General features: G+C 35.8%; 2 protein-coding genes and 1 pseudogene across 4 annotated transcripts; 2 read left to right on the top strand and 1 right to left on the bottom strand.

Moving 5' to 3' along the window:
* Positions 1 to 4,049, top strand: part of LOC106324473 — a 21,999-nt pseudogene extending 17,950 nt beyond the window's left edge.
* Positions 4,050 to 7,258: 3,209 nt separating this feature from the next.
* LOC106327626 (lon protease homolog 1, mitochondrial) lies at positions 7,259 to 13,579 on the top strand. The gene is made up of 19 exons (XM_013765828.1): positions 7,259 to 7,742; positions 8,486 to 8,551; positions 8,838 to 9,023; positions 9,124 to 9,189; positions 9,269 to 9,310; positions 9,414 to 9,536; positions 9,615 to 9,713; positions 9,788 to 9,853; positions 9,926 to 10,012; positions 10,119 to 10,158; positions 10,293 to 10,464; positions 10,792 to 10,916; positions 11,002 to 11,132; positions 11,217 to 11,321; positions 11,411 to 11,524; positions 11,605 to 11,772; positions 11,886 to 11,987; positions 12,425 to 13,078; positions 13,162 to 13,579. Exons 1-19 carry the CDS (start codon positions 7,284 to 7,286, stop codon positions 13,345 to 13,347), a joined length of 2,991 nt encoding a protein of 996 aa, XP_013621282.1. The 5' UTR covers positions 7,259 to 7,283; the 3' UTR covers positions 13,348 to 13,579.
* Positions 13,580 to 15,445: 1,866 nt separating this feature from the next.
* On the bottom strand, positions 15,446 to 19,098 carry LOC106325298. 3 transcript variants are annotated; one of them, XM_013763338.1, is made up of 5 exons: positions 18,702 to 19,098; positions 18,282 to 18,411; positions 17,843 to 17,895; positions 16,402 to 17,733; positions 15,446 to 16,241 (listed from the first exon to the last, which is right to left on the bottom strand). In XM_013763338.1, the coding sequence occupies exons 2-5, from the start codon at positions 18,391 to 18,393 to the stop codon at positions 15,615 to 15,617; spliced, it is 2,124 nt and encodes a 707-aa protein (XP_013618792.1). In that variant the 5' UTR covers positions 18,394 to 18,411; positions 18,702 to 19,098; the 3' UTR covers positions 15,446 to 15,614. The 3 variants fall into 3 exon arrangements, with proteins under 3 accessions (XP_013618792.1, XP_013618794.1, XP_013618793.1); XM_013763340.1 differs by having other exon boundaries at positions 15,446 to 16,229; XM_013763339.1 differs by lacking the exon at positions 18,702 to 19,098 and having other exon boundaries at positions 18,282 to 18,447.
* Between the last annotated feature and the right edge of the window lie 6,402 nt (positions 19,099 to 25,500).

The raw sequence follows: 25,500 nt of genomic DNA, 5'->3' as shown, positions 1-25,500 counted from the left end.
AAGTTTAAAGCCTATAACGAATGAGGATGCTTAACTGCAACCCTACCTATCATGACTGGAGATCCCAAGACGTAGGTTCAAAGGGAAAACAAAATCAAACTGAATCTAACCAAAGCACTTGAGACAAAGTAGTCTCTTCTCAGCTCCTAAGATGATAAAAGTGCTAACAAATGTGATAAGGATAAGCATACGCTTTTAATGATTCCATAGTTTCCAAAGCGGAGTATTACTCAATACTTTTCATGGTCAATCACCTAATGAGTGTGAAATTGGGTCGTTTCTAGGAGAATGAATGCAAGGCTATATTCTCTAAGTTCAGTCATGAAAACCAGGAATAGTTCAGGGCCACAATGAACACAATAGAGAACTAAGTTCTACGAGAAAATGAAGCAGTGCTATGCATGTTGTCTCGGTCTACATAAAACACCGGTTGGTTCAAGACATCATCTTCACCTTCTGGTAAAGTAAACCTGACAGATATTAACTATGAGTGGTACAAGGCTTAAAAATGCCACCAACTCAAACACAATGAATTTTTCGCGAACACTCTCGATAAGTCTGTCTAGTCTAGTCAGGATTAGAATAAGTATAGTTTTTAGAGTCTATCGAGTCTTCATTTAGTCTGCATATGTTTAGAAGACTCATTTCTATTCATGTGGGGAATTGTTAGAACAATAAAGCCATTGATTATTAGGTGAAAAATAAATGACTTAAGGCTTATATCATAAAGCCCAGTATTAGTCATGAGGAAAGGGAAATTGTCCCACATCGGAGAACACAAGAACCATAAAGCAGTTTAAATATGGTCTTGTGCTATGAGGTGTTAAACGGCTTGGAGAGAGAGGAAGGCTCTCCATGCGCGCGCCGCCGCCGCTGTCCGCTCGGCTCGGCTCGGCGTGGGCGTGGGCTTGGGTCTTGAGTCTTAAGTCTTGGGTCTTGGTGGAGGGTCTCCGGCCCAATAAGAATATTCTTTTTGGACCAAGTTAAGCTCAACATTTTGCCATTTAAAATCTCAAAAACAACATGCATTTTATTTTGAAACGACAAGTAGTTTGTCTATAAAATAAAAACGTCATGCAGTGTATCCTCTCGAGATATTTAAACGAGATAAGAGAGAGAGAGCGAGTCTTGGGGAATAAGTTCGTAACTTGAACTTCCCGAGATCTTTGCCAAATCCCCACTAACAAGCGCATGTTATGCAACAGTTACGGGAAGTCGCTCCTCGTCCATCTCTTTAAATACAACTCGTCTCTCTTCTCATTTCTCTAACTTTTTTTACATCGAAACCAACAGAAAAAATCCCTTAGCGTAAGTCATAAATCCGAGAGTGTTTCATAGAGTTTATAGTTCGATAGGGCGATCACGAGTGATACGTGATTCGTCTGTCATGGTTGTATCCTGGGACTCTATATTCGTACAGTCCCGTCTCACTAACGGAGCGAATATTTTGAGTTAAGAAAATATATCATATCTCGACTCCATGCCTCTTTGCGAATATGATTTCTTATCGTTCTTGTATTCGCCTTTTACATTCTTCTATTTCTTTAACATCGCTTTTATTTTATCGTTTATATCAGTCCGGTTTTCCGGCTTCTACAAAACTAACCTTCCACTTTTTTTTTTTGACAAAAGGGCTCAACTAACCTTCCACTTGGCAGGTTATAACGCCGAATATGTACAACATAAAACTGTGGGGTACTTCTGGACATGCTGAAAAGTACAAGAAAAATACGTTTACGTTTGATGTAAGTGTATATAAGATTCCCCCTTGACACTGTTACTCTAGCAAACTTCTCTCTAGAATCCAATGTTTGGCCTAAGCTATATTAGTGACTTTTTGCGAATGTTTCCTTGTGCAGATTGAGAAACAAGAGGCTCAAACCTATGAATTGCCCTGGTCACTGCTTGATGTTCCAACACAGGGTTCGCTCATACAGAGGTGTGTTCTCTGTTCCTCTACTGTAGTTTAAGACCAGGCCCGGCCCCGGACAATGCTAGGTGAAACATTCGCAACAGGCCTCCAAAGTTTTTGAAAAAAATTACATACAAATAAGACCATAAAAAATTTTTAGGCTTTTAAATTTGTAAAAAATAAATTTTACATAGACATAGCCACAGATTCTCAAAATTTTAGGGCCGACCCTAAGACCTTCAACAGATTTTTAGGAATGGTTCTAGTTTTAGAAACTAAAAGTTCACTGCATAATAGACTATCAAGGAGATTAGAAATTATTTTTCCCCTTTCATAAAATCTTTCTAAAAGAAAAGTTGTCAAGATTATCATTCATCTTTGCTGACACCATTTTTTAACTGCTTATATGATCCGTAGAGTTACCTATTAGACTGGCCGACTGTGGAGTGTTACACCGCAATGAGGAAAGTGGAGCACTTAGTGGGTTGACGGTTCCAGCAAGTATATCTCTTGTATATTTTGCTTATTTATCATTTTTCCCAGTTTCTTGTTGTTTAATGTGGTGATGATCGCGTACTTATTTCAGGATGATGCACACATATTCTGTACAGAGGATCAGGTTTGTGATTAGACACGTCTCTCTGGTAATGTTGGGAGCTCCTTTTCCTCCCATTTTTTTGTTTGTTAATGTTATATGTTTTCAGGTTATGGATGAAGTGAAGGCTGTGTTGGACTTCATCGACTATGCGTAGAAAATTTTTGGGTTTACTTATGAGCTAAAGCTTTCAACGGTAACCATATCTGAAGTTCTTTCACCAGTGTATCTACCAAATTATACTTTGGGTGATATGTTCCTATGCCTGATTATTTTCATGTTTATTTGAATTTTCAGAGGCCAGGAAATTACCTTGGAGATTTGAAAACATGGGATAAAGCTGAAAACGATCTCAAATTAGCCTTAGATGCTTTTGGAAGGAAATGGCAGGTATTGACACTTATCCATCCATAAATGGATACTCAAGTTTATTCACTAATCCACATTTATATTAGTTTGCAATGTAAAGAAATAGCTAGACGGGTAGTTAGGTGCTTTATATGAAATTTTTGATTAGCCGATTTAGAAAATTGCATAGACCAATTTTTTTAAAGAAAATAGTTCTAGAAAAATTATTTTGTTTAGGTCCGATTTTTAGAACACTGTTAATATGTGTTGTTTTGGCAGTTGAGCAAAGGAGATGGTGCATTTTATGGCCCAAAGATAGACATCACAGTTTCTGATGCTATGAACAGAAAATTCCAGTGTGCTACATTACAGGTTATGGTCCCCCAAATACTATTTATTTTTTTCCTTTTGATGCAATGTCAGAGCATGAGCTGATTATATGTTTCTTGTCTGCTCACTACCAACTTGATTTTCAACTTCCTGATCGGTTCAAACTGGAGTACTCAGATGAGGACGAAGGGAAGAAGGAGAAGCCGAGACCTGTGATGATACATAGAGCTGTGTTGGGATCAGTGGAGCGTATGTTTGCGATATTGTTGGAGCATTACAAAGGAAAGTGGCCCTTTTGGCTTAGTCCGCGTCAGGCCATAGTTTGCCGTATATCAAAGAAGTCAGAGGAGTATGCATTACAGGTTACTACCATACGTTGGCTGCACTCTTTATTTAGTACATGTGGTTCTTTTGCCTTTTTCTTTTGTCTAATACATTTAAACAGGTGAAAAAAAAGAAATTCATGAAGCTGGATACTATGTTGATGCGGACGTAACAGAAAGAAAGATTGATAAAAAGGTAATAAAATTAATGTTCTTGTGGTTGGCTGGTTTCGTAATATTGGACATGAGAGTGATGATTGTGGTGTGTCTGTAGGTGCGAGCTTGTAGTTGGTGAAATTGAAGCTGCTACAGGATAGGTTAGTGATTGATTGGTCTATTCCTTATAAAGGGTCTCTCGAGCTTGACTAATTTTGTGTGTTGTTTGACTCTCGACATGTTCAGGTTAGTGTACGGATGAGACAGTGCAGCCCACTCGGTGAAAAGCATCGAGGATTTGCTGGAAGAGTTCAAGACCAAGACTGCCGAATATCAATGAGATCAAACTCTTGCAAGTTCAAGTTTGGTTTTCTTCAAATAACATAATGTTTTTTTCTTTAATTTAATTTTCCAATTATAGTGAGCCCATATTGGAGTGTTTGTCTTTTATCCCTTTGAAGTGTTTATCTTGCAAGTTCAAGTTTGATTTTGTTCAGACACATTATGTTTTTTTTTTCTGTCATTTAATTTGCAAATTATAGTGGGTTTTGTAATCTAAATTGTTGTAATTGGGTTTTGTACTATGTAGAGCTAACTAATCATCTAGGCCAATGTTTACAGACGGCCACATCTTGTAATCTACGTTATAATAGGATAGTTGAAAAGTGTGAAAAATGTCAAATCTGTGGTTCGAACCCGGGTTACTATGATATAAACACCAACATTTTTTAATGGGCCTATGTAAAAACATTCAATCGACCAAGTTATCATTCAAGCCCACCAATATTGATAATTAGCAAATTACGGGTCGCCATCACTCTTGGCCCTCTGTCAATCATGCCAACGTTCCGTATGAACCCTAATTTAGAGCTCTAGGAGTTCACCCAGCATTTGCTCAAAAAAAGGAAGAGTTCACCCAGCCTCCGTCACATCTATCATCACTTCTAATAAAGGTATTCACTATGTTGAACTAAGCATACTTTTCCCACTTCTGTCGTTTCAGGTATCCATCGGCCCACTAATATAAATATGGGGCAAATAACGCTATTTTCACTCACTATTTTCACTTCCCAGTTATGCCTAATGTTGATTTTCTCAGCGATGTCGCGAAACTTCTTTTCCATGAGCTCGATGAGATATTGTGCTGTTTTATTGGAATAATAATTTCAAGTATTACGTGGTTATGCTGATGTATCGTATCAGATGGAGGACATATTGGAATTTCTAGGCTAGAACAAGTTTTAGTTGATCACAAGACTGACCAAACGCAATATTCTTTGAGTTTACTCCAGACCTATATATTAACTTCAGGTTAGAATTTTTGTCATATAAGTTTGTATAGGTTAGCAGTTTCGATTATATGTTTTCCCGATTATGATTGAATCCTACTTTTGTTTTTCTTTCCTTGGTTAGGTAAATATCTTTGCCAAGGCTGATGACCTTCAGAATCAGGCTCAACCTCTTGAAGATTTTGCAAGAAGGCTTAAACCGAAGGTATTTAGTAAATGTTGAATCTTGTCAGAAAGATTTAGTTCTTTGATTTCATCTTCATGTGTATATTTTTACGTGCAGCTTATGTTTATATTTGGGACCCTATATTAACTAAGATTAACTAATCGACGAAATCTGTAGGAAAAAAGTGTGGTGACTGTGGTAGGAAAGACTTTTGATCAGTTGGTATCAAATTGTCTTGATAATGTTTATCTTGAGGTAAGTAAAACCAAAAAACCACTCTGCTAAACCAAAGATTTTATTAATCGAAACCGAGATAAAAACTCATAGATCGTGTGGGGGAACCTAAAAACAGGTACATAAACCATGGTGTTGAATTGTGAGGCACTGAGAAGCACATGTCGTGAAGTTGGCTAAGCATTTCAAAGGCTTTGAGAATTTTATTTGTAAGAATTTATGCATCGGAAAATGAGCAGCCTAAACTACATGTGAATTAAATCTTACCTAAAACCAAGATAGGTGATTCCCAGATCATGACCTGATCTTTGTTAATGACAAGTTAATGATTATCTGATGACATTTCTCTACAAATTTGGTAGAAATGAGAAGCATAATAACCCTTTTCATAGAGCTTCACTAACTCAAGCCCTTTTCGCTTTCACTACTTTTTGATGTATCTTAACAAGTCTGATTTGCAGTTAAAACTATTAATTAAATTGAGCTCCCAGGACATGGCTGTATTTATCAACGAAAAGTTAAAACCAAAAGGTGGTACTGTGAAGGATGAATTGTAGTCAAAGGAAATGTAGACATAGGAAGAGACATGATTATTTTAATGTGACATTACATGATTCTAATATTCTGATTAACATTCACACCCTTTTGACCTCCGACTCAGAGCTGTACGCAGGTACCTGCAATTTATTCATAGGAAAAAATTAAGATAAGACTAGAAGAACACAAAGTTATACTGTACAAAACTTGACAGATAAATCATATATGTGTCATCAATATATGAAAAGGAATTACAAATACCAGAAAACGTACAAAACACAAATATAACACATGCAAATAATATGACCTTGCAAGTACATGCAAATTATAAAACAATATATGGCGCATAGACGCAAACTCTATATATCATGCACTTATACATGACATAGAAAACCCACTAACTCCGCGCTTGCGCGGGGTGAAAGCCACCTAGTGATGATAGTGTGTTTGTTTCGTTAGTGCAAGAATCATTTGTTGTAATAAATGATTAGTAGAGAACAGTGGCGGATCTAGCTTGATAGGTATGGGGGCACGTGCCCCCGACTAATTATAAATAATTTTAGTTTTAGCCTTTGTGCATTGAATCATTTGGCCTAGTGGCATTTGTTGTCCTCGGTTGATATCCAAAGTCTCGAGTTCAACTATCTCGTATTTCATTTTTTATTTTCCTTTCTTTCAGTTGAACTTTTATTTTTTTTCCTTTCTTTTTTTATTTTCGTCATATAGGACCTGCCTATATTCAAAGTTTTCAAACAAGGAGACATGTATATCTTCTTTTCTGTACCAAATGACTCTACATATCTAGTTTCTTTCCTTCATTTCATTTTTTTCTTTCATTTTTTCTATCGTCCAGGTCCTACATAAATTCAAAAAGATTAATTATTTTCTATTTGTCAACTAATTTCCATTCATATCTTAATTTTAATAATCTATCTCATTTTACCAGGAATATATATACATATTTTTTATATGTAGCTTATATTTTGGTAGATGAGTTTCTGTTATATTCATTAGACTAAATAATTATCATTTGAGTAAATAAAGTAATTTAAATCTGGGATAAAAATGTTATAATAAAAATATTTGAAAATACAAAAACATCAAATAATTTATAATATATATTATACAGTAATTTATTAATTTTATTAAATTTATTTAAATAAAAATAAATGTGCCCCCAGTTAAAAAAGTTTCTGATCCGCCACTGGTAGAGAACCATTTGCTTTCTCATTCATTAAACGAGATCATCACTGTAAAGGCCGTATCTTAGTCATTCATTAAAATGACGCCGACCTAAAACGACGGGTTTTTTTTTCTTCTAAGAAGGACCTAAAACGACGTAGTTTAACAGTAAGGCAAAAATGGTTGTTCTCTCTCTTCTTCGTCGAGGTTTATGAAGGGCTTTGAGACACATCTCCTCCGTCTTCAACCTCCTTCTCCTTCTCCTTCTTCACTCTCTAATGGTTTCTTGCCTCAAAGGCAAGGCGTAAACAACCTCAAAGTCCCAACCTTTCGCCCTAGATCTCCCTCCTCTCCCCCGATGTTGAAGCTCTTCTCCTCCTCCACCGCTTCACGGGCCCACCACCATCTGTCCCCGGCGATTCGTCCCGGGGCGAGCTCTGTGGATTCCCCATTCTTCAAAGCGCTGAGTCATCTCACTGGGTTGAATCGGAGATCGACCTCGCTGGGTGGTCGCCGTGTTTTCTTCTGCTCCGATAACGCCTCCGACGCGGCGGCTGCGGCGGCGGCTGAGGCCGAGGCGAAGGCGGCGGAGTCAGATTCAGATGGGGCTGACGCGAAGTCTTCGTCGGCGATTGTGCCCACTAACCCTAGACCCGAAGATTGCTTAACGGTTAGTTCAATTGAATTGCATAAAGGTTGTGGCTTTATTGTATCGTTGGAAGTTCAATTGAATTGGGCGAATCTCAATTCTTGTTGAAATGATTACAAAGTTGTAAACTTTGGTTTATAGAATGTGTGTTAGTTCAATTGTGTTCAAGCTCAATTTTTTATTTTGTTCCCTGGGGTACTCAAAAGGTTATGGATTTATTGGATTGTTTAACGGTTAGTTCAAATTGTATTCAATCTCAATTGCATAAAGGTTTTGGCTTTATTGTATCGTTGGCAATTCAGTTGTATTGGGCGAATCTCAATTCTTGTTGAAATGATTATAAAGTTGTGAACTTTGGTTTATAGAATGTTTGTGTTTGTAATGGTAATGACGAGTGTGCATGTTGTTTAACGGTTAGTTCAATTTTGTTGTGTTCGAAACTCAATTGCATTGCATAAAGGTTGTGGCTTTATTGTGTCAATGGCAATTCAGCTCTATTGGGCAAAAGCTCATTCTTGTTGAAATGATCACAAAGTTGTAAACTTTGAGTATAGAATGTGTGTGTTTTGTAATTGTAATGACTTTGAGTGCATGTTGCTTTGTGAGATGATTTTTCATCTTTGTTCTATTAGTGGAGACATTTGAAAGCTTCCACGGTTGTTTTGTATTGCTTATAGCATTTTTTGGATCTAGATTCGGGAGCATTATACATTTTGAATCATTGCTATTTAAGTGGATTTATGTTTCTTCTTTTGTAATTGCAGGTTCTAGCATTGCCGGTGGCACATAGGCCTCTTTTTCCTGGGTTTTACATGCCAATCTATGTCAAGGTTCGTTACTTCATCCTTATATGGAATTAATGCGTTATGCAAAACTTAGTCTTGTTTAGACCGCAGAAACAGCTGAACCGTATGTAGCCTTAGAAGACTAGTTAGATTCAATTTATTGGTGTCTAGTATAGGCAGGAAGGATCATTGTTTATTATCTAGTTACAAGAAAACACTGGAGAGTAATGAGTTAGTCAAAGTTTACACCGCGTATGCTTTGAAATATCTACTGGTATTATTTCTATATATAGGTAAACTCTGATCAGCATCTGCTTTTTGCTGTGTTCAGGATCCTAAAGTACTGGCAGCGTTACAAGAGAGCAGAAGAAGACAAGCTCCATATGCAGGAGCTTTCCTTCTGAAGGATGACCCATCAGCTGATTCATCTTCAAGCACTGACGTGGAGAAAAACATAAATGAGCTGAAAGGCAAAGATTTGCTTAAACGTCTTCACGAAGTTGGCACACTTGCTCAGGTATAGTGTTGCTGCTACTGCTCTTTAGCTTCTTTTTGGCATCCGTGTGATAAAATCAAAAGACATGACTAGCATTACTATTTCCCTGCTGATTTTCCAGATTTCAAGTATCCAAGGGGACCAAGTTATCCTCGTTGGTCATAGACGGCTTCGCATAACCGAGATGGTAAGTCGTTAGAGTGACATAGTTCATAATCTGTAAACTTTATAGTTCCAAAGACTTTATATTTATGTTCTTTATTCAGGTGAGTGAAGAACCACTTACAGTCAAAGTCGATCATCTTAAGGTACATATATGCTTCTATGCTTTTCCTCGTATAAGACTTTTGTTTGATTTTCCTTTTTGGAGTTATGTAACGAATGTAACCTTTTTTATTGCTCTTTGTGCAGGATAAGCCGTTTGACATGGACGATGATGTCATCAAGGCAACATCTTTCGAAGTTATTTCCACGCTTAGGGATGTACTAAAGACAAGCTCACTATGGAGAGACCACGTCCAGACATATACCCAGGTATTATTTTCTCTTCATGATAAACATAAGTCTCAGGATATAAAAGTATCTTAGTAGATGTCTTTCAAACTTGTGTAGCATATAGGTGAATTCACTTATCCACGGTTAGCGGATTTTGGAGCGGCTATATGTGGTGCCAATAGGCATCAAGCTCAAGAAGTTCTCGAAGAACTTGATGTAAGGAGTTTCACTATTACTGGTATTACATGCTTAGTCAAAACCTCATCTCTTTTTCTTTTTGCTCGACCCAGGTTCATAAACGTCTGCGGTTGACGCTGGAATTGATGAAAAAAGAAAGGGAAATTAGCAAGATTCAGGTAAGGAGCCTACCTATCCGATAGCTGTTTGAATGGCAATAGATTCTTATTTGTTTTTAATCCCTTTTACAGGAAACTATAGCAAAAGCAATTGAAGAAAAAATAAGCGGTGAGCAACGCCGTTACTTGCTAAATGAACAGCTCAAGGCTATTAAGAAGGTATTCTTCACAATTTTTTCTTGTTAGTCTCGTCCACATTACAAGTTCTGTGTAGTATATTAGCGTATTTAGTAGTCATTTTTAATTCTGAAGTGATCCAATGCAGGAGCTTGGTGTGGAGACAGATGACAAATCTGCACTGTCTGGTCAGTACTAACTTAAAAGTATCTTCATTTTCAAGTAGTCATTGTATATCCACATAAGAGATATATAATCTTACTGCCTAATCAAATGTTAATTGCAAGAGAACTGCAACTTATAGTCCGATTCTTAATTGCAGAAAAGTTTAAGGAAAGGATTGATCCTAGCAAGGAAAAAATTCCAGCGCATGTGTTACAAGTCATAGAAGAAGAGCTTACAAAACTGCAGCTGTTGGAGGCGAGTTCAAGCGAGTTTAACGTGACCCGTAACTACCTTGATTGGTTGACCATATTGCCTTGGGGAAACTACAGGTTTTCTACTCTTCTTTTACTTTATACTCCCTCTCTTTCAAAAAAATGCAAGTTTCAAATTTTCACACACATTAAGAAAATATATAAACTTCTGATTATTAATGCATTTTTTTTTTTTGTAATTTACTATTTTCCATAATTTTAAACCAATAGAATTTCAATAAACACAATTATTTTTTTTCGAAACGGTGAGAGTTTTTATTTGTTCAAGTTAAACTCTAGGTCTTTTGGTATGAGAGAGAGGGATGATAATCCATGATCATCTTATGGCACCAATTGTGTTTACTTTGTTTTAACTGATTGAGGAATGTTTGATTAAATTTGCAGTGATGAAAATTTTGATGTTGTGAGGGCACAGCAAATTCTTGACGACGATCACTATGGCTTATCTGATGTAAAGGAAAGAATACTAGAGTTTATTGCGGTTGGAAGGCTCAGAGGCACTTCACAAGGTTTGATTACTTACACAGTAGTGGTACCCTTCCTGCTTGTAAGCCCTGCTTCTGACATTGGAGTATACTCTTTATGCGTAACCAGGGAAAATCATTTGCCTCTCGGGACCTCCTGGAGTAGGTAAAACTAGCATTGGTCGTTCTATTGCACGTGCTCTTAATCGCAAGTTCTTCCGGTTCTCTGTTGGAGGGTTAGCAGATGTCGCTGAGATTAAGGTAGTATAAACACTTCTGCTTTACTAAGCAGGTCTTAGTCAAAGATGAAACTGTAAATCATTCTCGTAAAATCCCATGTTTTAGGGGCATCGTCGAACATATGTTGGCGCTATGCCAGGAAAGATGGTGCAGTGTCTCAAGAGCGTGGGGACAGCAAATCCTCTTGTGCTAATCGATGAGATTGATAAGGTAAACATCTTGTTAGTATTGGTATTAGCTTCTTGAAGTTTTGTCACCATCAGCTCTGCAATAATATTTGTTTTATTTATCCTGTGCAGCTTGGGAGAGGCCATGCTGGTGACCCAGCCAGTGCTTTGTTGGAGCTTCTGGATCCAGAACAAAATGCAAATTTTCTGGACCACTATCTCGACGTTACCATTGACCTCTCAAAGGTTATTAATATGATCTGATCCACCAATTAATGGATATGGTAACCATTTTGTTTTGTGTGAGCTGATTCATTTCTCTACAGGTTTTATTTGTGTGCACAGCAAATGTGATAGACATGATTCCAAATCCTCTGCTAGACAGAATGGAGGTGATTAGTATTGCTGGGTACATCACTGATGAAAAAGTTCATATCGCAAGAGACTATTTGGAGAAAACCGCACGTGGAGATTGTGGCATCAAGCCTGAGCAGGTCTCACTTTCATTCTATTCTCCAGTTGTCTCTGGTCTTTGAGTAATTGTTTTGGAATCACATACTTTCTTCTGGAATAGTCTCTGGGAATCAAATTATTGTACTACTTGCAGGTTGAGGTGAGTGATGCAGCTCTTCTTTCACTGATAGAAAATTACTGCAGAGAAGCAGGAGTTAGGAATCTCCAGAAACAGATTGAGAAGATTTACAGGAAGGTGAGTTTTGCTACAAGACTCTCAATTAGGCCTGGCCGAAGAAAAGTTCGGTTTGATTCGGCAGGTTTATAAAAAACTTCGGTTTTTGGTTTTCGGTTCGATAATCGATTTTTCAAAAAAAAAAAAATTTGTTAACCAAATTTCAAACCGAACTAACCAAAATTTCGAACAAATAAAAATATCGAGCCTAAGTAACCATAAATTTTTAACCGAAAATAACTGAAACCAAAAACTTCGGTTAGTTTCAGTAAAAGATTTAAAAACCAAACTACCCGAATACCAAACCGGACTTTTTCTCGTTCAATTCGGCGAAATTTTGGTCGAACTGAACTACCTGAATTTCAAACTATCCGACCCGAACTATCCGAACCTTCATGCCTACTCTCAGTCTATTCCCTCAAGCCCGCATCTAACATGAGTTACTTTTTCATTTGTAGATTGCTCTTAAATTAGTACGTGAAGGAGTAGTACCAGAAGAGCCTGCAGTCGCAGTTGATGCCGAAGAAGCTGAAATTGTGACCAAGCTTGACGTTGAATCCACCGAGAATCATGTAGTCGAAGAAAGCCCTGCCCCCGCTGCTAAAGAACCAAAGGAAGAGGCTCAAAACGAGAAGAAAGCGGTTGAAAAGGTTATGATTGATGAATCAAACCTTGCAGATTATGTAGGCAAGCCTGTATTCCACGCAGAAAAGATCTATGAGCCCACACCGGTAGGAGTTGTGATGGGTCTAGCTTGGACATCAATGGGTGGTTCAACGTTGTACATAGAGACAACTGTTGTGGAGGAAGGTGAAGGTAAAGGTTGTTTGAATGTAACTGGTCAGCTCGGCGATGTGATGAAAGAAAGCGCACAGATCGCTCACACAGTCGCTAGAAAGATCATGCTAGAGAAAGAACCGGAGAACCAGTTCTTTGCGAACTCCAAGCTTCATCTCCATGTTCCTGCAGGAGCCACACCCAAGGACGGTCCGAGTGCAGGCTGCACTATGATCACATCATTGCTTTCACTTGCCATGAAGAAACCTGTTCAGAAAGATCTTGCAATGACTGGAGAAGTCACTCTAACTGGTAGAATTCTCCCTATTGGTGGGGTAAGTTAGTCTCACTCTGTTAATGCTTTTTGAACCTATTGGTAAAGAACTTGCTGCAAGTTTCTTACACAAAATTATTTCAGGTTAAGGAGAAAACCATAGCGGCGAGGCGGAGTCAGGTGAAGACTATAATATTTCCGGAGGCAAACCGGAGGGACTTTGATGAGCTTGCGGAGAATGTGAAAGAAGGGCTTGATGTTCACTTTGTGGATGACTATAAAAAGATCTTCGACCTTGCCTTTGTCTCTGACAACAAGCAACAAGACTGAGAGAACTTAGAAGGTCACTTTGACCTTCTTCCCCTGTTGTCTCCATTTAAACAAGAGAACCATTCTTGATTCTTTCTGTTTTTCTATATGCTTGTGTCCCTTCGAGAAGGGCTAATATACTGTAACATTTTTTTTATCATTAGGATAGTTTATTTATGTGGTTGGACCTTTGTGGTATATTCCCACAGCCAGATCATGATGCATCAAAATAAAAATGTTATCTGCTTGTTAATTCTTGCTTTAGAAATTTAATGAAGGATTAGCCAGTGTATGATTGATATACAAAGATTTAGGGAGTGGTTTGATAGAATAATATACATTGGGACTAAAGAGTAAATCTGACGTCCAAGTTAGTGGCGAGCAAATGGATTGATTTGGTTTTAATCCGGTTTGATGTTCAGTATTAGCAGACATGGTACGACTCGGCCGATCAAACCGAACCTGGTCCTGATTATATTTACATTCCACAGATTAGTTCGGTTTTCACAGAGTAAGTGACATTGACGTGGTCCGAAACATAACAGTTTAATGGGTTTCATCCAGTTTATGAATACCCATTATATACCCATATGTTAAGGAATTAAAAGTGTGTTTTATCTGATTCACTTGTTATGTATGTTTTCGTCGTAGACGCGAAGAAACTCTAAGAAATTGAACTTCTCCTTGATTTTAAGAAGATTTTGGTGTGGATTCGTGATTCCTTGTTCAAGATAGCTAGTAGCTTGTTCGAGTTCATCAAGAGGTGGTTCTGGGGAGGTCGAAAAGTCTGGACAAAGTCATACTCATGTTTAAAATCAGTTTCCGATGATTTGCTATTGGAGATTACTGGGTTATGCTTGCTTAGCATCTAGGAGGTTAGGAGAACTTGTGAAGTCCCATAAGCTTTGAATTTTAAGATATGTCAATGATAGAATAAATAACGTCTATGTGATATCCGACAGTACACACAAAACAAAACGATTTAATTTTTGAAACTTAGACATGAAAAGAAATCAAATTTCATGTAATCAAAAATATGTAAGATGCTTAAGAGACATAAAGAATCTTCAAATCCAAAAAAAAAAACATATCATAAGCATATATGAGATGATATATCCTCAACAATCATCATCAAAGAAGTGAAAGTTTCACTATCATTTTCACGTGATACGTAATATGCGGAGTCTATGAGAAAGTACAAGTTGTGTACAATTTACCATTTAATTTAACTATATCAATACTTGTCGAGTGACAAATTATGTCATGTTTAACAACGGTTTCATGACATTTATAAAACCAAGTTACAATAATTAATAATATCACTTTGAGAAAATAAATTATTGACAACTAACGAGACAAGTTTGACATGGAAAGCAACATGTTTTTTTTTAATATTTTTATCTTTTTATTAGAAAAAGGTTTGTAGTTTTGCTTTATTGATAATAACATATTCCCTCCGTTTCATTTTAATTGTCGTTTTATGTTTATACATACAGATTAAAAAAAAATATGATTTGTATATTTCCAAAATAAAAACACAATTACCTATACACATAATCATATTTCAACCAATAGAATAATAAAGTGGAGAATCTTATTAATAAATTTTGCACTGAAACTCTAAAACGACACTTATTTTGAAAAATTTTCCCTGCAATGACAATTAAATAGAAAGGAAGGGAGTAATAAACAACAACAACAACAAAATCAACATGTTAAACCACTAACACATAATCTAGTATTAAGTAAATAAATCATTAGGATATACTGAAGCTTTACAAATTCTCTCGCTTTCCATCCCAAAGTTCACCATATAAGGCATCACCATACATTTTTTTATCATTAGGATAGTTTATTTATGTGGTTGGACCGTTGTGGTATACACTCATTCCCACAGCCAGATCATTATGCATCAAAACAAAAAAAGTTATCTGTTTGTTATACTAAGAAGGCGTATTACTTGCACTGTTGCTAGAAGCCATTGCAGAAGTCCTTTACTAGGATGAAGGACAAGACTGTTTTATCAGAACATGTATCATACTATTTGCATTTAATCCGATCTTTAAGAATACAGGATAAATTTAAAAAAAAATAGAAAAAATTAAAAGGAATGCTCCTGAATTACATTGGGGGAGAATGCTACTCAACATTGGCTACTTTCCACTTTATCTCAATTCTCATGTCAGAGAAACTATCACATGAATGAAACACAGACCATAAGCTTTCAACAATGCATAGAGAAAGATCAGACTCAAAACAAAGAAGAAACCAACCCTTTTCCTTGGCTTTCAATGTTCTTCTTTGAACACCGAGACAAGCTCATTAACTAAATCATCAACCAACTTAGAGACCATCTCTCCCTCAATGTCAACACCTTTTTCATAAGTCTCTCTCTCGAAATCAAGCCAACTCCCTTTTAAACTGCTCATCTCTTTCTCAACAAGCTCGTCCATCATCATCTCCCTCATCTTCTTCAACCCGTGAATCTCTCTGTTCAGTTCTTCTGCTAACCAATCTCTATGCTCAAACAAAATCCCCTCTCTCCACAATATCCCTCTGCAGCTACCCCTAAACATCTGCTCGCATTTGACCGCTAAACTCTTATTGACAAAATCAAACAGTGTCTTTCTCTTCAGCTTGGCTGCTGCTGCTGCTGCTGCTTCTGGTTCTCCACAGCCTTCCAGTTCTTTAAAGAGGCTCGCAGGTAATATGTCAGTATCCATTCCCAAAGCGAATTCTTTCACCATAAGTTGGTCAGAACCGATGATCTCACATATGTACTCAACCTCCCAGTCTAGCCTTTTTGTGGTTTGTCTGCAATCTGAGAAGCCCTTGCTACAAGAGCTTCTGAGATCATCTGGTTCTGTTACAGTGCTAACTTCATGCTCTTCTGCATGCATCATCTTTTTTTTTCCCTCGGAAGAAACAAAATTACACAAAACATAATTAGTTAGAAAGATTTACATGTAGAAACAATGCCAAGATACTAAAACTATAGAATTCTAAATATGACAGATAAGAAAATGCATATAGATTGGATTTTTTGTCTCTTAGCTGCATCAGGAAGGAACTAACCTGAAGTTTTTGTTTGTCAGAAATAGACTCACTCTCTGATGAAGATGAAAACATACCATTCACCCCATCCTTTTCACTGCAACGTGAAGACTCTTCTTGTGTCAGGCAACAGCTAGAAGAAGACTCAAGCTTAGAAGTCAGCTCTCTGAGCTTTAAAGGATTGCCACCTACAAACATATCGAAACTAGCTGCAGAGTCTGTGTCTTGATCAGTTACTTGAGTGGAGGATAGTGAATCAGATGATAACCCTTTAACCGGGGATGTAATCACATTTACTTCTTTTCTCCGATCATCTTTCCCTGAGTGCAAGCCACCATCACTGGCAATATTACATTTTATCACACTTTCACCCCTTTTGATTCCACACTCTTGCATCCCATTTGGTGGTTTCTTGCTCCGGGGAAGAGTCTTTTTGCGCGACAAAGATAGAGAAGCATTCTTTCCTGCCGGTTCACTTCTCAAACCGGACTGCTTTGATATCGATCCACGCTCCACTGGAACCTTGTTTACTAACCGATGGTTGTCCTTGCAGTTTTGTTTCTGTTCATTCTTCTGCTTAAGCCCACTCTTGACGATGCGCTTTTTAGGTTCTGCTTTCTCCTTATGGCTTGGAGAGTTTCTAATGACACGTAAGGGCGTTGTGCTGGCCTTTGCTTGTGCTGCAGATACATGAGGTGGCCTCGCTTTACTCTTCAAACCATCAGGACTACTTTTGGTAGTTACTGATGTTGATGCTCTCTTCTCGTTGAAGGTATTATTAGAGGAGACTTGGCGGCTTGACACTTTCTTTGCAGCTTTTAGTTTCTCTCTTAAATCTTGAATCCTCATAGGAACTGATGTTGAAGGAGAATCTGATGGCGAAGAAAACCGGGTTCTAGTAACCATCCTAGGACTTGGTTCAATCATTCTCGAAGCTGCTTCCATTACATAAACTGGATTCCTGGATGGGACAAACAACCCAGGACTCCTAATAGGAGACAAGAGTCTATTCTTGGCAACAGAGATCGGTTTAGCTGACCTGGGAGGAAAAGTCTCGGATTGAAACCTCTCAACCGGCCTGTTGCGATCATCATAGTCACTACGGAGATTTACATAGCCAAGATTCTCATATGCATTCCATTTGTTTGTGTTTAGTGAATGTCTGAAGAAGAATGGATCAAGAACAGGCTCTTTGACATTTGGTACCGGTAAAGACTCTAAACCCATGAGCCTTGCAACAACACTAGGGGCTCTTGTTCCCTGACCATCGTCACTGGTAACAGAAGATGCACAACAGCTCGAGTCACTTCTTGAGTTGTAATTCCAATTCTTGCCAATCTCATCAACCTCATTCTGCATAAAATTTTCATATTACACTAAATAAAACACGAAACAAAACTGAAGAAGAGACAAAGAGGCCCTTGACATAAACAGAGGTAATAATAGTATTGAGAAAACTCACGAGAGAAGGCTTAAAGAGGTTGTGAGCATTCTGTTTTGTCTTGCTTGGTTCTTCTGGTACAAAAAAACAAGAAGAAGATCTAACTTGAGATTACTGATTAAAACAAAAACACGTTACAACCAGAGATCTCGAAAACAAGAAGTGCATTGTCTTTACCAGTGTTCTACAAATCGGTCTAGTTGGTAAACAAAACGATTTTTTAAAACCGTAGGCATTCAAAAAAATTGGTCTAGGCGCCCGCCTGAACATTAATCCTCTATAAGATGCCTAACCACGGCCTAGATATTTCTTGAACATTCGTATTTACCCAAATAATCAAATGCTTCTAACGAGAAGCACATTGACTTAGACCAGACATAACTACAAGCCACAGAGACTTCGCAAGAACTGAACTAAACGTTGCTAATTAGTTATGAGCAATACTTGTAGACACACACACCTGAGAGTTCCAAGCTGCCGGAAGAGAAGAGCTTCTTCTTCCGTGATTTTCCAGGCCAATCAAATAGATTTAAAAACCCTCCTCTGGATCGTTTCCTCTCAACAACCTCCATTTTTTTTTATTATTCCATCTACATATTACAATCAGTGAATCACTTCTCCTGGAATGTAACTTACTAAGATGCAGCAAAAATGGGATCTTTATTCAACAACTGCAGTAGATAAACCAAAGAAAAGACCAAAAATTGTAGAAACAATCAATAACTGACCCAACTATGATAAGAAGACAGTTATTAATCTACAGTCAGAAAGTGGACACCACAGGATAATACAGAAACAGAGCTGTGAAGAAGACGATGACAACTCAAACAATGCAGACACAAAGAGAAAACAAAAAACTTAACAACGTGAACCAGATTACCTGTTAAGCTTACTTTGGGATGCTACTTGAACTTGCACTCATGGGCACATTCAAAATTGGGTTTTTATTCTAGAAATCAATGAAAAGGGAAAGATTTAGAGACGTTTAGAGTAAAATGTAGCAACGGGAAACAAGAACCCTGAAATGCTGCAGAGTTAGAGAAGTTCTAGCTATAGCTAGCCCTAAAAGCCACCAATCTCACTAGGGAATGGTGTGTCTTGTGTTCCTCAAAACACAAAACAATTGAGAAACTGAAATCGATGAAAGTTTAAACAAATAGAGAGTGCAGAAAGCAGCAAAGGAACTTGAAAGAACAGATACTACTACACAGTTTGGATTTGATGTGACGAGAGAAGAAGAAGAATAAGAGTTGGGAGAGAGATAACAGCTTTTTGAATTGTCCACTCTCTCACTTTTTGAATCCCAATAGAATTTACAAGGGAGACTACTAAAATAGAGTTTAATTATATTTTTAAACGGATATTCGATTCGGTTTGTACAAATGAAATAAATATTTAAAATAAATAAGAAATCCAAGATAATATAAAATAATAGTATTTTATTTAAAAGATGAAAAGTTATTTAATTTTAAAATTTCTAATAACTAAAATAATAAATTTAATAAATAAAACCATTGTAAATTTTACATGGGTATATATATATGCATATAATGGATCGGATCGGATATTCGTTTCTAAAAATATTAGTATTTGTTATTTGTTTTGTTTCTTACGGATATTACTTATATGTGATTTGTTTTGTTGCATAAAACGGACCTTCCGAATTTTCGTCTCAAATCGAAATGAATAAAAATTAAAATTTAAAAGTATTTCGTCTGTCCTAATAGAATATAATTTAAACATTGTATTTTTCTAAGGCGACGATCTAGTATTGACGAATGAACTATAATGAGTACAGAGAAAAAAGCTGAATAATATTCAGTCTGATTAGCTGAATCTGTAGCAAATTGAGAAATCGACCATACTTATGTTTCTCCTGTTCGGTTATGGAAGCATGCAAAAACTTTATGGTATACAGTGCACATCTCTAAGGCCATGATTATCGCTAAGGGTTTCTTAAATTTTTTTTTTTTCTCTGATTAAAAAAAAAATTAAAAAAAGAACCACGTATCAGTGGAGTCCGCAAACAGTACAAGAAACAGCAGATAGTCAATCTTTTTTGGCGAATTTTGCGACCGATTTTAGCTGTTTTATGGGATCCTCAGCATGATGTTTTTTAACAAATCCACTTAAGGATCTGCAATATTTATTAGGGCTTGGCAAATAAACCGAACCCGAAAACCCGAACCGAATCCGATCCGATCCGATAAAAATGAATCTGAACTGATCTGAATCCGGCATAAATATCGAATGGATCTTGGTTTATGGTATATCGGATTATGGGTATTATCCGAACCGAACCCAAATCTAAATGGATATCCGATAGAATCCGAAACATTTAAAATTCTCAAAAATAACTTGTACCAAACATGATCTCAATTCCTAATATGTATTCAAAATATATTAAATATCTAAAATAATTATCTATTATACGAAGATTAATGGTTGAAGGTTAAAGTTTTTAGATTTTGGTTTTGTTTTCATTAAATAATGTTTTTTATTTCATGAGAACTTGATTTTCGTTTTATGCTTTCATTTATTTGGTTTTCTTTTGATCAATAACTATGTTTAACTTTCATTTGATTTTGAATGATCACATTTGATGTTCCTTTCTTTTTTTTGAACAGGTTTTATTTATGTTTTGATTATAAATTAGGTAAAAATCAAGTATTTTAAAACCGAAGAACTGATTTTACTTATTTTTTGGTTACGAAGTAGATAAAAATCAGGTACATTTAAACCGAAGAACCGATTGGGATCCGAACCCGAAAGTACATCGGGTTGTACCGGTTCTTTGAAGATTTACTAACCTCGACCCGAACCCGATAGAACCCGAACCGGTCCCGAACCAAATTTTTATATAACCCGAATGGGGCTGATTTTGATAAATCCGAAAAACCAAAACCCGATTGGACTAAACCGAAATCCGATTGGAACCCTGAATTTTCATGCCTAATATTTATGCTCTAATAATGCCAACTCGCAATAGTTGATTTTCCACGGAGTTTGGGAACCACAAAATAGGTTTCCGGGCTCCACTTTCTAATATTCTAATAATAATAATACGTTAGATCGTGTTTTTTTGTGTGTAAAGTTTTGTCCAGTTCTCGAAAGTGAATCAATACTTGCTTGCTGCTATAACCATCTCATTGTAAACAAAATCTTATACTATAGAATAAACAGAAAATGATCTGCTAAGGAAAATATACTATTAACATTTTCTCTGAATGTTTTTCCTAGGATATGATTAGTAAGATCAGTCACATACCTTTCTTACAGGTTCTTACAGCACTTTGAGAAAATTATTTTCGATATGAATTAAAAAAAGACTGATGCTTGGTCATAAGTTTCACTACCATACAAGTACTTATTATGGAACAATTAAGTCTCAAAGTTAGTATATATTTAAAAGAGAATCTACCATCCTATATATCTTTAGTTCAGAAACTTCGTGGATGCTGGGTTCGCTAATATTTAATTTTAAATTAACAAGACGATCTAACGTAGATCTACATGTACTCTGACTCACTCATGAGCATGTATGCCCATGAAGAAAAAAACATTTCTGGAACGATGATTACAAATGTATCTTTAAAACATTACTACTGCAATACGTCCAAAAACTCTTAAATGAAAAGGAGAAAATAAATAAATAAACATTTAAAAAAAAACTTCACTTTTAGACTTTGGATTCGAGTGAATCTGTTTTGTATACGTAGTGCTTGATTTCGAATATATAAAATTGTGAACTCAACATTAAAACGTTTCGTATATATGGATCGGATTGTGTGTGTGTGTTGTCTTTGCATTTCTAAGTTATGAATAGTATAACCAAACGCAAACCTTGTTTTGGGACAGATAACCAAATGCAGAAAAGAACCAAGACTCGTTTAATCTCTCATTTGCGCACCAAACTTCACAAATGAACTAAAATATAGTTCTGATCACAACTTAGCATGTGTATTTTGTTCAACTTTGCTATACGATGATACATCCAAAAAAAGATCAACACAGCAGATTAACTATTACAAGTGAACCCGGACGAGCTAGCTCAACTGGTAACACCTCAGACATTTGTCTGAAAGGTCACGAGTCTCGGGTGGGGAGAAGTGTTCAGGGCCGTAACAGGTACAGACAAAGGCTGGCTCCAGGTCTAGGAAGGATTAAGGCCGAAGGCCCGAACCCATCTTAAACAGAAAAAAAAAAAAAAAACTATTACAAATGAACAATATAATTAAAAAGTATGAAAGCCACGTCAAGATTGACCGGTTAAGAAAAGACTTATTCTTAGGTTCACCTCCTAAGATGAACCTCTAGGTTCACCAACCAATAAGATTGTGTTATTTCATATTTGATATCTTTTAAAAAATGAAACAAAATATTCTCAAATGATATTATCTTTTTAAAATTAAAATATAAAAAGAAATAAATAAAAAATAGTAGTAATTACAAAAAAAATATTTTTAACGTCGTCAGCAAAACATTAAACCCTAAATCCTAATCCCTAAACCCTAAACCCTTGGGTAAACCCTAAACCCTAGGATAAATCTTAAACTCTAGGATAAATCTTAAACTCTAAATCAAAATCATTAAACACTAAAACACTCAAGGGTTTAGGGTTTAGAATTTAGGGTTTAGAGTTTTAGGGTTTAGTGTTTTTATTTAGAGTTTATGATTTATCCAAGGGTTTAGGGTTTACCCAAGTGTTTAGAGTTTATCCAAGGGTTTAGGTTTACCCAAGAGTTTAGGATTTAGGGTTTAGGGATTAGGATTTAGGATTTAATGTTTTGCTGACGACTGACGTTAAAATTTTTTTTTTATAATTTTTTTTCTGTAACTACTGTTTTTTGTTTACTTTTTTATTTAAAAAACATAAAATAACTTGATAATATTTTGTTTACTTTTTTAAAAAATATCGAATTTGAAATAAAGAAATCTTATTGGCCGGTGAGGTTGAACCCAACAATAACTCTTAACGAAATGATTCGATGATCAAACTTAGATATCAATCAACAGTTACTTTGACTATTCGGCAGTTCCTTTCCGTTTTCCTCGAATTTGGAAGGAAAGTTTCAAGAAATGTATTTATACATATGCACGCCATTTTTTCCCGTACAAGTCATCCATACATTATATTGGCCTGGAAACAATTGAACAAGAGTTCTTGAAACCTTTACTTTTAATTTTATTAAGTTTCAAAAAAACCCTCTAATTTTATTATATTTAACTTCCTCCTTATTTGTATAAAAGATCAGAAATTGTCTATCCTAATATGGTATAGAATATATTTTATATCAACTTTTATAAGTTCTGAATCTTCAAAGCTACATTGTTTAATGCCTACCTATTATAAAGAATCCCTTAATTATATATAATATACTTTTCTGTTTCAGTTTATTTGATGCTTAAAAATATGTTTATTGTAATAAGAGATTTTTTCATTATTTCAGATAAAAAAAAATTAAATTGTTTGAGATTTGCGACCAATTCATAATACAATATTTTTCTTTATTGGTTAAATTAGTTTTGTTTAATGATATTTATATATAGTCAATATAAATTATATAAAATTGTATTTTCTTAATATATATGCATTAATCTTATATATTATATAAAATGAAATGAAACAAAGAGATTATCCTAAGCTTGAGTAATAGATCAGCCGTTTGATGTCAATAAAAAAAACAAAGAGATTATCCTATTTGCATTTTTAAATAAATAAAAATAAACCGTTTGTGTCGTTTTACTTGGTTTCCATCGTAGAGGGAGATTGTCCATCATCGGAACGCGTTAATGAAGAAAAATTTGTTCTTATATTTATCTGCATCTTGTCCTGCAATCATGAAAACTTTAATATATATATTTTTTTTTGTAACTTATGAAAACTTTAATATTTATGTTGAATGTTATTTTATATGATCATAAACTACTTAAAACGCGTTATCATTACCGCCTAAACGTGTTTTTTGGGGTCATGTGCTTTTAGTTGAGGATGTAGCCTTGTCAACGCTTATGTCATCGGTTCTTTTTGGCTGGTTTATAAATTTTCAAATGTTATAAAATTGAGATAGTTCATCAAGCTAAATAGAACAATTTAACGTTAATATATGCTAAATTTTGATTGTAGTTTTACTTGCTTAGAATTTGATAATATGATCAAACTGCTTCCTTTTTTATCAAGGGATCCATACCACTCCTAAATTTAGAAAATACGAAATTTATGCTATATATATCAACTATTGCATTTAAAACCAGTGCATGAGTAGCCGCGTAGGGTTTGATTGTGCATGGTAGCACCATAAGAGTTACGTGTTTCTCAGGTCTAGTCAATGATTGAGAAACGGACAAAAGCTTTCAAGTAATAATTATAAAACGCGTAGACTGTAACATCTATTAAGATGCAATTCTTACACATAAATGCAGGATCTTTGTCTGCTAACAACAACAAATGTTTTTCGCTCATATGATTTCTGACCACAAACTATACAAATGAACGTTTGTAATACTTAGAAACCAAGATCGAAGAGATCATCAACTAATTTCTTAATGAATTATTTCAATGATGATATTTAATGCACAATGGAAAACTAGTACACGTTTTCTCAAGTTTACGTATAGAAAATTTCAATGATATATTTAATTACATATTATAAATGACAAAGTACTAGTTAGAGACATCAGAAATCTATTTTTCCCTTAATATATTTGTGTGTTTAGGTCAATGATATTTTTTCTCTTACTCCGGAATATATTATTTCAAAAATATCATGTCTATTTTATTTCGTTTGAGATATCTAAACGCTTATAGGCATCAAATTCATCAGATGAGATAAATAAAAATAATAAGTCCAAAAGAAAACAGAAGAAATTGAATAAAATGATTTAGGAACTGGTTCTTGTTTTCGTTATTCGGCTGATCTCCCGTTAAGGGAATTTTTCCAACAAAAATCTTTAAAGGTTGTAGACATGAAAAAATCTATAGACTGGGAGTTATTAGACTGTAATTCTGTTGTAAATGAAGTGTTGGGGAAATACTTCTGTTATCGTTACTGTCGACCAGAAGTTCCATATATATACAAGGTATTAGACCGTCATAAAGTCATGTTTATACTAACAAGATAATGATAAGGATAAACACTATCTTACGGATATACATGGAATATATACTAGATAAACACATAGTCTCTGGTTGTCTTTATCATGTCCCGTATTGGGCCTGCAGTACGGGCTGGTCCATGGTCGATCATCATTTGGTTTATAACACTCCCCCTTGATCGACACATCCGGTACATGTTCGTTGCATGCTTAATGTTGCCTCATTAAAACCTCTCCTGAAAAACCCCAAAACCAATGTGGCAAAATGGGAAACCAAGGACAGGAAAAAGAGTACAACACATGAACTCCCCCAGATGAATGCATCACTGTAGTAGATGCATTCCCATCTGGTATCCGAGTCTTCTTGAACGTTGAAGTTGCCTATGACTTGGTGAAGATGATCAGCTGGATTCTCCTTGAATGAACTTGTAAGTCTTGGACGTTGGTATGTCTTTTGGAACTCCATTAAGATGTGGTCAGGATGTACATCTTTGCTGCTGATCACTCCATGTCTTGGTTGAACTGATGGTGCTTCAAACGGTGCTCGGATGGACTTTATAATCTGCAATAAAACTTTACTTGCA

This window comes from Brassica oleracea, chromosome C2 (genome assembly GCF_000695525.1).
Source record: "Brassica oleracea var. oleracea cultivar TO1000 chromosome C2, BOL, whole genome shotgun sequence".
NCBI lineage: Eukaryota > Viridiplantae > Streptophyta > Magnoliopsida > Brassicales > Brassicaceae > Brassica > Brassica oleracea.
The sequence above is the reverse complement of the archived record's forward strand: the minus strand, read 5'-3'. Positions and strand labels throughout refer to the sequence as shown.

Coding starts and splice junctions, on each gene's coding strand:
- LOC106327626 (XM_013765828.1), top strand. CDS start 7,284: ATGAAGGGCTTTGAGACACATCTCCTCCGTCTTCAACCTCCTTCTCCT. Junction 9,537..9,614: donor ACGTCCAGACATATACCCAG/GTATTATTTTCT, acceptor AAACTTGTGTAG/CATATAGGTGAATTCACTTA. Junction 11,133..11,216: donor CAGATGTCGCTGAGATTAAG/GTAGTATAAACA, acceptor CCCATGTTTTAG/GGGCATCGTCGAACATATGT.
- LOC106325298 (XM_013763338.1), bottom strand. CDS start 18,393: ATGGAGGTTGTTGAGAGGAAACGATCCAGAGGAGGGTTTTTAAATCTA. Junction 17,734..17,842: donor ACCTCTTTAAGCCTTCTCTC/GTGAGTTTTCTC, acceptor AATTTTATGCAG/AATGAGGTTGATGAGATTGG. Junction 16,242..16,401: donor CTGACAAACAAAAACTTCAG/GTTAGTTCCTTC, acceptor GTTTCTTCCGAG/GGAAAAAAAAAGATGATGCA.